Source organism: Mytilus trossulus, chromosome 12, assembly GCF_036588685.1.
Source record: "Mytilus trossulus isolate FHL-02 chromosome 12, PNRI_Mtr1.1.1.hap1, whole genome shotgun sequence".
Lineage (NCBI taxonomy): Eukaryota > Metazoa > Mollusca > Bivalvia > Mytilida > Mytilidae > Mytilus > Mytilus trossulus.
In genome coordinates, this window is record NC_086384.1 from 42,259,982 (window position 1) to 42,271,734 (window position 11,753).

The window sequence follows — 11,753 nt, forward strand, 5'->3', positions numbered from 1 at the left end:
TTATGTGTTACATATTTGTTTTTTCGTTAATTTTTTTACATAAATAAGGCCGTTAGTTTTCTGGGTTGAATTGTTTTACATTGTCTTATCGGGGCCTCTTATAGCCGACTATGCGGTATGGGCTTTGCTAATTGCTGTACGGTTATCTATAGTTGTAAATGTTTGTGTCAGTTTGGTCTTTTGTGTATAGTTGTCTCATTGGCAATAGTACCACATCTTTTTTTATATACTAACCATGTTAACATTGTATTAAACTGAAATAACCTTAATCACTTAAAATATCCATGAAATAAAGTCAAGGTCAGGTCAACCTAACCTGATAGACAAGTAGACCTTGCAAGATACTCATATACAATAAAATGTATCAATTACATATAATAAAATGTAAAGTATAAGAGATCACTTCACTGATTAAATAACAGTATATTTTACATGCAGTCACTGAATCATGAAAATGAGGTCAAGTACAATGGACATGATGATATAATGACAGACTGAAACATCATAACATATTAGCTACTAGTACATGTATCTGAATACAAGACAAGAAACATCCAGCTCTTTTAGCTTTTAAAATGTAAAGCTCTATAAAAATAGCTTACATCATCCCCCTAAGACTGTAATACATATTTCTTGCATACAACCAACTTTCATGACTTTCGTGTAAGGCGAGACAAAATAAAATGATACTTTGAAGTAAATGTATTGTTTAATATGTTCGACTACTACATGTACATGTACTAGTATAAAATGCCAGTTTTAGAATGAACAGTAATTTAGAAGATTATCAAAATACATGAAGATACATCATTGTACATTCAGACTATTATAACTACAAATGTATACAGCAAGCTGTCATTTGACTCTAACCAACAACTGTACCAGGGCTGTAAAGCTTTTCTAGGTTGGTGAAACTTCCATCATCATGCATATGACACTAAATTATAGTGACGGACCGTGACAGACCCTCATGGAAGGTCAAGAAGGTTTAACACACCATGGTGGTACATGTAGCCAACAGTAGCAATGGCAGCATAGAAATTCTTCTTATATCCAAATTCTTTAATATTTTAAATGAATAATTATCCAAGGTGAATTCAGATAAATACATGTATGATCATGATGATGCACTTTTAGTATTGACAATGATTGCAAGATAATCACAGAAACCATGAATTTCCATTATTCCAATTTCCTACATTTTTTCCTATGAATTGTAAGTTTGCTATTTGTTCAATTCACAATTTCCTTTGTGTACAATCAGAACATCCCATTAACATCATGGCATAATGCTGTTAGCTTTATCAACCTTATTTCCAAACGCAATAAGTAACTCAAAATAATGAATGAATCCACCATTTCACAATTTACAGCTACAGGTACAAATGAGGTACCGTATTTGAGTAATTTAGTGACACTATATATTTCCTATGTATACATGATATATGCCCCTTCATAATTTGGCTGGGAATCATGCTCAAACCAATGTGATATCTTATCTACAAAAAAAATATATACATTAAGAATAAAGTATTTATTACATGTATCTAAAATTAAATAAGTCAATAGCATTAATACTATTTCATATATAACTACATGTATTTGATTTGTCACAATTGTAGTATAAATAATAATTCAACAAATTCTTTTAATAATACTTTTTTATTTTAAAATAGAATTTGTTGAATATTACTACAAACATGACAAAGCAATTGGTATAGATTATAACATGTCCTTTTCCATATTGGCCCTGGTATCATCCCAAGACTCTCATATTGGCATCGAGGCTTTAGCCGAGGGCTGATATGGGTCGAGGGATGATACCCGGGCCAACATGGAAAAGACATGTTATAATCTGTTTATCACATATTTCAGTTCTGCAGAAAAGAGGAAAAAAGGTCAATTTTAACAATTTAATGAAACATAAAATGTAAAACTTAAACATTTTATCCCGCACAACCAAACCATTCACAGGAAGAATTTTTTAGCAAGCCCAAATTCTTACTTTGCCTTTGAACAAGTTACTGTGCAAGAATGTTGTGTATTAGAAAGTCGATTCATACCTGTATGCACAAATGTAACAAATGTAAACATTTTCCCTTCAACTGTTCAATTTCTTGGCCGGATCAATGATCATTCTGAGAATCTCATGTCTGATAGGCATGTTCTACTCACCAATTGTAATTTCCAGTTCAGCTATAAATATTGTGCTGCATGCAGTGTCCATCTACCATGTCAACGATTTTGTGCAAAATAAGTTTGCCATTTGAAGCGCCGACAGACACTGCCGACATGCGAGAGGTATTTTAATAAAGAGGGTACGGTAACGTTAAATCGTTTACGGGCGTAGAATTATTTTCCGTTTTTAATAAAACTTGTCAGATTTGATTGATTATCGTCGGAAAATTTCCCTAATGGATAGTAATTCAAATTAAACCAGCTTTATTATGCTGTATTCATGTAATATATATAACCTGGTCTTTAAATGTACTTCAGGTACACTGACGTATAAACATTTTTTTGATAATTTATCAAACCTATTTCAAATATATGTAAATTGAATGATTTCATAAGCCTTTTTCTGCTATATAAATATTCAAACTTTATTTTTTAACGCAGTCTTCTGGAATGTAATAATTTTTTTTATTGAGGCTCTCGAATTATAGACACATTAAAAGTAAAGATGGAAAGCCAAACGCATGAGTCTGGCAAAAATGAACAGACAATAAACGGAAAACGATAAAAGATATAGTTTTTTCCCTGCCTCAAATTTTATACTCAAATGCAATTTATATAGCTAACATTAAAAGTTAAATGAGAATGCATTCATTTACAATATTAAGAAATGTTACATCTTAAATTTAATTAAACATATTAAGATTACGTTTTCAAGTGTTCACGGCCGACATCCGTAATTATTTAATAAGGGTGTAAAAATGATCTGTTGCGTCAAGATGACACATTTTTCACCACTTCAGTCTCACTCTGTAATTGCATAACCATGTATTGCATTCACTTGTTAACCATAAAATATAAAGGCTCAGGTGCTTTCATTAAATAAATAAATGTTATTTCGGCAATCTGTTGATTTTTTTAGTCAATTCGCGGCGGTTTGTGCAGCAGTATGTCTCTGAGCTACTTTTTAAAATATATAAACAAAATTGTTAAATTATTAAATAGGAAGAAGTAAGAATTCAAATTGAGTATTTTTTTATTTAATTAACATGATTAAAGGGACGTTATAGACTCTCAGTTAACATAAACCGTCTTCTTTCTATTTTTTTTTAAATTTTATTCTTAAAAGGGGAGCAACCCCTGATAATCAACGGGAAAGTTTAACTCGTTTTGTGTCCAAATTATTAAAATCTGAACACGACTGGACACGGTCTGACAACATCTTGACGTAACTTTGTATCCATGGTCTGTTTTGGTCTGACACAGTCGTAACGGATCTAAACAGCTCGCTAGAAGATTCAGTCTGATTTATCTTGACATGCCTTAACGGACTGATTTACCTAATGAGACTATCGATCGGAACGGGTAACTTAACGATCTGACAAGTCGTGACGTTTTCCTCTAGCGGTAAATCCAGTCAATTAAGATATGATCAGACCAAAATGACCGTTTCAGACTGAAATCGTGCTACTAGTGCAATGAGAAAACAAGCATTAACCAAAGCCCAAATTTCAGTAAGCCTAGCCGGAATAATTTCTAACGTCGTTTTCTCTGTATCAAACCAGACGCCAATAAAACATCCCGGAACATGGAACATGGAGCGGGGCAAGCATTTTCAAGCGATTCCTCTAAACCATAAGTTTCTAGTACCTGTATAAAAACCTTGAAATATATTCACACACCACAATAGTTCGATACTATTCAAATTTAAGAATAATCATGATAATCATGATAGAAATTCAAAAATTGTTAATACATAAAATTAACCCTAAAACCTGTACAAAAAATAACAAAATACCCATATCAAAAAATGGGCTAGGGTGGACGGGTTTAAAAAGTTCTCAAACAATAGTTGATTGACGCTTCAAATCAAATTTCAAAAATAATATATAATACCAACTTACTGTTTACCCTGTGAAAACAAATCTTAAAGTGAAGTAAAAGGTATGTAATTTAACAGGTAAACGAAAGTGAGTAGAATTCAACTTATAAACCAATAAGAAAAGTTATGACAAAATCAGGATGACGAAAAGAATGAAGCATTTAAATGAGTAGATTCGTTAGGAACAGACAAATGATAAAATCTAGCAAATATACCATTTTTTCTAAGTAATTGATCAATTTTTATAAAATAAAATTTCCATGACAAAGATGATATAAAAACACTATTTTATATTTATTTGACCCCAAACGGTTATACATAAAACATTATCCAACCGTAACGATAGCAGACTCATAAAAAAATTTTGAATAATGGTTGTACAAAATACTGAGACACGTACACGATATAAGTCATATTTCTGAATAGATGATGTTCGCCTTAATATATATGAACATGTCTAAAATAGGTCTAAATTGAAAACAAGTCTATATTGAAATAACATTCAAACCTATGACTGCGGAGGATAAAAACCGCAATTTGTATACATGAGCATGCATAACAAATGACTTTGTAGGGGTCTTCAGAAAGAACAATACTTTCCAAAAGACTAAAGACATAAAAAGTATATATTTACTTAAAGCATATGACAGTCGGTTCAAACAACAGATGTTCTTAAACACTGCTTACTGCCACATGTGCCATGGCGATTGTTTTGTCATCAAAAGCCACAAGGTATGTCAAATATCGGTATTTCGGGAACCTTAGTTCTTAATTTGTTCCTTATTGATATCAAATATCTGTCTCAATCTATTAATAAATTTTTTTCCAGTAGTGTTATTCTAGTCATTTGATAGACTTCACTGTAGGGATTAAAATGTACCCATCCTTTAGCCCTAACAGTGGAGCTAAATGATTCTGTTAATCCTTCTCTAAACTTATGAAACGCATTTAGACACAGGATGATTTTTTTACTACGAACAATCCTCAAAGAATTACACAGCGTTTTCTTCTTTGTGAAGGGGTCTTAAAAGAAGTGGATTGAAATTCACTTTTCGTTGACAAACACTCACGACTTCGAAGAATCGTCAGATTTGTATCACCATTAGTTGCTGCAATATGCAATGGTGTTTGTCCTTTCTTACATTCTTTATCAACTGATTCGCCATATTTGACTAATAGTTCCCCAGCAGGCACACAACGTTGAACCGACGTTGAAAATATGTTGAAATTTGGTTGTAACGTTGATCAACGTAAAATCAACGTTGTATCAACGTCAATTGTATCAACGTTTAAAACACGTTGTTGTATCAACGTTGATTTGTGGTTAGAATTTTCAACGTTGAACTGCCAACGTTGAATCAACATTGAATTTGAGTTGATGCTTTCCATGCTTTATTTGGTTGAAAATATAACGTTGATAAACGGTTTAGTTAAGGTTGTTGACTTTAAGTGTCAACCAAAATTTCAATCAAGATGAGATTGATCGACCAAATTTTATGTATAATCCTTTTTGCTTAATTGATAATTTTTATATTGGTTTAATGATGTTTTTGAATACATTCAACGATTAATGTTTCATATATAAATTAATATTTTATTTGCGATAAAATTATTATATTATAATTACTCGAAACGGATATCTTTTTCTGATTGGCACATGCGTAGAAGACAGACATTTCGAATTTATTTGCGCCAATTTGGTTACCATATCAGTTGCTCTCGGCAGAGTAAAGTAAGTAAAATTTACATTTATTGTTTGATTTAATGATATATTATAATTTAATTAGTTATCAAAAGTACCAGGGTTATAAGATATACAATCATTACAATAGTAGTGTAGCGTTTACCGTAATTATATGAGTATAGGCCTGGTTATTTAAGCAGATCAGATATAATTTACAATTATACACACATGTGTTTGTAATCTCGGGAACAGCAAGATTGACCTTAACATATATTTGAACATTGATTGGGTGCGGCAACTTGTTATGTTAAGACTTGCAGAGGAAGAGCCTGTTTTTATGAACATTGATTTGGTAATTTAAAGCAAAAGCGAATGGAAAAGAATGCTATCATTGACATTGAAGATACTGGGATGGCGGAGTCATAATATATCATGGAACATCAGTTGAAATTGAAAACAAAATATTCGTCTGGCAAATAATACAAAATAAATATTAAAGTTCACCTATGCGATCTCATATACTAGCTCTTTTACATGTTTTATATGTTTATATAATTAAAAGTCAAGGATTTACAACACATGGCATTCTTGACCTTATTGCAACACATTCAAAACAAACAAATTCTTTTCTCTGGGTCAGAATAGATGTCACTCACAGCATGTATTCCGAGGATTTATCAATGAAGCAATACGGCAGATAAGAAACATGTGTGACCATAACAAATTAGTACACAATAATCTGTCCAATTTCAAAGTGGTCTATATGATAACGTCTAAAAAGATGCTTTATCAATTGACCGTATTGAATTTATACATCACAAAAAAAAATCAAGGAAAAAAAAGAAATATTATTTATTTTTAATGTCTAAATTTAATCCATATGCATGTTAATGAAAATTAAATAAGACGTATCACTAAAGACTGGAATATATTGCAGTTTGAAGAAAAATGTAAACACAGGATCAAAGTTTAGCAGCCATGCCGAAAGTATCTATTGATTAAAGATCATGAAAAATTAAGATGTAAAATGACATATATTGATATAGTTAATTATACGTGAATAATATTTATTTTGAATTTTATTAAAGTAAAGCATCTTGAGATGACTATCGAAAGCACTTAAAATTATATAAGGACATTATTGTATCTTAGGAGGAGTGTGGGTTAGGATCGCGGTGCTTGCGGCCCATCATCTTATATTCATATGAGTGACTGTCAAGATCTCTGTGCTTGTGTTGCATTATTGTTTCTTAAGATGAGTGACTGTCAAGATCTCGGTGCTTGTGGTGCAGTATTGTATCTCAAGATGAGTGACTGTAAAGATCTCGGTGCTTGTGGTGCAGTATTGTATCTCAAGATGAGTGACTGTCAAGATCTCGGTGCTTGTGGTGCATTATTGTTTCTCAAGATGAGTGACTGTCAAGATCTCGGTGCTTGTGGTGCATGACTGTTTCTCAAGATGAGTGACTGTCAAGATCTCGGTGCTTGTGGTGCAGTATTATATCTCAAGATGAGTGACTGTCAAGATATCGGTGATTATGGTGCAGAATTGTATCTCAAGATGAGTGACTGTCAAAGTCTCAATGCTTGTGGTCACCCCTGAGAGGGTGAAATTGGTTGATTATATAAGGAATCACTGAAGCATGACTTGAGCTCTCCCACTCTTTTATGCAGTCAGTGGACCCCTAATGAAAATTTCAGGATCCGCTACTGATTCCAGAATCATGTTGGATTTTCAGTGAAGACAAACTTCCCGTAATGCTACAATAATAATTATTGGACTTAAAGTTTTTCAACCAATTATTGAAAAAATGTAAGATCACAACAATAGTGATCTCCGAGGAAAATTCAAATCGGAAAGTCCCCTATGAAAGGTTTTGGATGTCTAAATTTTGTAAGCGTGTTTTTTTAAGGATGGAATTGACAATTTGAAAATGCTGCAATTCAATAAACATATTTTTTTGTAGATGCATGATGTCTTACCAAAAAATCCATGTCTGTAAAGTACATCTCGGATAAAAAGAATAAATATGCCTATGGTGTCCAACCTTGACCGATTGAAATAATAAGAGGTGAGTATTGCAATATATACTATTGGTTTTTTTTCGCATAAAAGTGTGTGAAATTTTGTCAAAATTTCTTTTAAATGGGCTCTACATCTTTGTCTACTAAAATCTTAAGGTTTGTTTTTATTAAATTAATTTATTATTTGCTATCTGAACTCAAGTTTAAAAAAAAACTGTCATGTTAGCTATTACTTAATATTCAAAGAAATAACTATATCATTCATATGACACTAGTCTTCTTTATATGGGCTGCATAATGAAATTAACAAAGTTATGTTAAAGATAGTACAATAAGTTTTTTTTCTATTGCAGATGCTGTAGTAACAAGTTTCGAATGTAAACATTAGACCTTAATATGGAACAACAGTACAAGATGTCTAGCAGATGGTTTATTTTTTTCTTAAATAAAATTAAATATTCAAGTTGTGTTTGTTTGACATTGTAAGAGGCATGTGTGGGTAACTTGTTATTTAACTACTGTGTTATGTCACAAACATATTTTGAGTGTGAACACAATAGTTATTAGCAAAGCAAAATCATGTCCATTTGGAAAAGTGAAAGCAAAATGTATACCAATGACACTACATACTACATGTACACCAACCACCAACATATAGTTGTGCGACAGTTTTATTACACATAAAATGGCATTGATGGATATAATAAAGGGTAATAATTTCAGCTGTTAAAAAAGCTCAATTCAACCATTTAACATCCTATTCTCCATATTAAAAGTTTACCTGGACACAAATCCCACCTATTTTCAACATACACTGATCACAGTTCAACAAACATTCGACCTGATTTCAACATACACTGACCACAGAACAACCAACATTCGACCTGATTTCAACATACACTTATAACACTTCAACCAACATTCGACCTGATTTCAACATACACTGACCACAGAACAACCAACATTCGACCAGATTTCAACAAACAACAACCAAAATTCATCCAGCAATCGACTTGTTTTCAACAAACCTCGACCAAATTTAGACCGAAATTCAACCTATTTTCAACGTTGAAATCTGACGTTGAAACAACGTTATGTTTTCAACGTCATATCAATTTTCAATCCAACACTACTTTTCAACATGGATTCAACGTTGAAATCTGACGTGTATTCAATGTTGATTCAACGTTGTTGTGCCTGCTGGGATCGACTACGTTTTCATGACCACTTGAGCTAGCGGAATGAAATGGAGTATATCCATTGTTATCCCTTTGCTCAGTGGAAGCGCCGGCATCTAATAATAATTTGACTAGGTCTCTATGTCCATTTTCACAAGCAATTTGTAATGCTGTTTTGCCTTTACTATCTAGGATTTGAACCAGCTGAGGATTGTGGTCACATAAGAGTGACACTATTTCCTTTAGATTGTGATTAGAAGCTATATGTAATGGACTCCATCCTTTTCTCTCACACTTAAAAACGTCAGCGTTATGACTCAGTAATGTTTTTACAATGTCTACTTTGTTTAAATGACAAGCTGCATATATCGGAGTCCGTCCATCATTCATTGCAAAGTTGACATCTGCTCCTTTATCGATAAGAAACTTGGTCAAATTTGTATCACCATTAGTTACTGCAATATGCAACGGTGTTTGTCTTTTCTTGCCCTCTTTATTAACTGATTCGCCACATTTGACTAATAGTTCAACTACGTTTTTATGACCACTTGAACAAGCAGAATGGAATGGAGTATATCCATTGTTATCACAGGTATGATATGAAGCGCCGGCATCTAATAACAATTTTACTATATCTACATGTCCATTTTCACAAGCAACATGTAACGACGTTTTGTCTTCACTATTAATAATTTGAACCAGCTGAGGATTGTGGTCACATAAGAGTGACACTATTTCCTTTAGATTGTGATTAGAAGCTATATGTAATGGACTCCAACCATTTCTCTCACACTTGACGTCAGCGTTATGACTCAGCAATGCTTTTACAATGTCTACTTTATTTAAATGACAAGCTGCAGATACCGGAGTCCGTCCATCATTCATGGCAAAGTTGACATCTGCACCTTTATCGATAAGAAACTTGGTCAAATTTGTATCACCATTAGTTACTGCAATATGTAATGGTGTTTGTCCTTTCTTGCACTCTTTATTAACTGATTCGCCACTGTTAAAGATAAGCTCAACAACATTTGTATGACCACTTGAGCTAGCGGAATGAAATGGAGTATATCCATTGATATCCCATTGATCATTGGAAGCGCCGGCATCTAATAATATTTTGACTATATCTTCAAGTCCATTTTCACAAGCAACATGTAATGACGTTTTGCCTTCACTATTTATGATTTGAACCAGCTGAGGATTGTGATCACATAAGAGTGACACTATTTCGTTTTGGTTGTTATCAGAATCTATATGTAATGCACTCCAATCGTTTTTCTCACACTTAAAAATGTCAGATTTATGATTTAGCAACAGTTTTACTGTTTCCAAATTGTTTGACCAACAAGCTGCGGTAAAAGGTGTCCGTCCATTATCCATAGTAAAGTTGACATTTGCACTTTTATCAATAAGGAACTTGATCAGATCTGTATCACCATTCGTTGCTGCAATATGCAAAAGCGTTTGTCCTTCCTTTCCTACTTTATTCACTGATTCGCCACTGTTAAGTAAAAACTCGACTACGTTTTTATGACCTCTTAAACAAGCAGAATGCATTGGAGTATACCCATTGTCATCAAAATGAGTATTTAAGGATCCGAATTTTAATAATAGTTTTACTCTTTCCCCGTTACCCTCTTCACAAGCAATATGTAATGGTGTTTTTCCGTCCTTATCGCCATCATTTACTACAGCACCGTACTCAATTAATTTCTGTACTACGTTGTCCTGACTATATAAACAAGCAAACTCTAGTGAAGTGATGCCATTGTCAAGGAAAGAGTTAACGAGAGCATCGTGGTCTAATAATAATATTACTATATCTTCGTTACCATTTTTACAAGCAATATTTAATGGGCTCATTCCAGTGTCTTTACATTTATTAACATCAGCTTTATATGTTAACAGCATTTTTGCTACTTCGAGCTGATTAAACTGACAAGCCAAAAATATCGGTGTCCGACCGGCTATACAGTATCTTTTATCAACTTGACCAATTTCATAGGCTGGAATAGATTTATCATGGTGAATGAAGTCGTCACAAGAAGGCGCTTTATCGTTCATAGTACCTTGAAATTCAACACAGTCGTTATACAATGGTGTATCTCTTTTTTTGAAACCTATATCGATCTTCCCACCATTTTGTAGTAATAATTTAACTATGCGTGTAAATCCTGTCTGGCAAGATATATGCAATGGAGACCATCCATAATTTTCACATTTGTTCACATCGGCCTTGTAGTCAACTAACAATAAGTGTACTGCATTAAATTTACCAGAACTGCACGCTAAGTACAATGGAGTCATTCCATTAGGCATTTGCTGGTTAACATTTGCTTTGTGTTTGACAAGAAGACTTATAAGGTCATCATATCCAGCATAAGCCACAATATGAAGCGGATACCAACCATTATTTTCACATATGTTAACATCAGCAGACTTTTCTAACAATATTTGAGTTGTTTTGAAGTGTCCACTGTCACAACTTCTAAGCAGAGGTGTATATCCTTCATTATTTCTCTGATTAATTGTAGCCCCTTCAGAAAGAAGTAAGTGAACAATTTCGTAATGTCCGTTCATTGAAGCGTTGTGTAGAGGAGACGTATTTGTGTTATCAAGAGAACATATTTGTTTTTTGTTTCTTGCTAGCAGATATTTTGAAATTTCTAAATAACCTTTTGCTGCAGTGACGTGTAAAGGAGTCGTGCTGTCCACCTGTGAGGATCCAAAGTTGGCTTCCGACTTCTCTAAATAATCCATTAATATTTTTCTATAAATTTCAAATGTCATTTGAATATTAGCAAAA

At 33.0% G+C, this 11,753-nt stretch overlaps 1 protein-coding gene and 1 long non-coding RNA gene across 2 annotated transcripts; one reads left to right on the plus strand and one right to left on the minus strand.

The window, feature by feature from the left end:
- Positions 1-5,257: 5,257 nt before the first annotated feature.
- Positions 5,258-8,229, plus strand: LOC134692115 (uncharacterized). Its single transcript, XR_010102226.1, has 3 exons — positions 5,258-5,789; positions 7,709-7,813; positions 8,120-8,229. It is a non-coding gene; the product is annotated as an uncharacterized LOC134692115 (long non-coding RNA).
- A 673-nt stretch (positions 8,230-8,902) lies between these two features.
- LOC134692466 (ankyrin-3-like) lies at positions 8,903-11,527 on the minus strand. Its single transcript, XM_063552918.1, has one exon. The coding sequence runs from the start codon at positions 11,525-11,527 to the stop codon at positions 8,903-8,905; it is 2,625 nt and encodes an 874-aa protein (XP_063408988.1).
- Between the last annotated feature and the right edge of the window lie 226 nt (positions 11,528-11,753).

Bases quoted from the DNA above. Each gene is read 5' to 3' on its own strand.
- LOC134692466 (XM_063552918.1), bottom strand. From the start codon at position 11,527: ATGAACGGACATTACGAAATTGTTCACTTACTTCTTTCTGAAGGGGCT.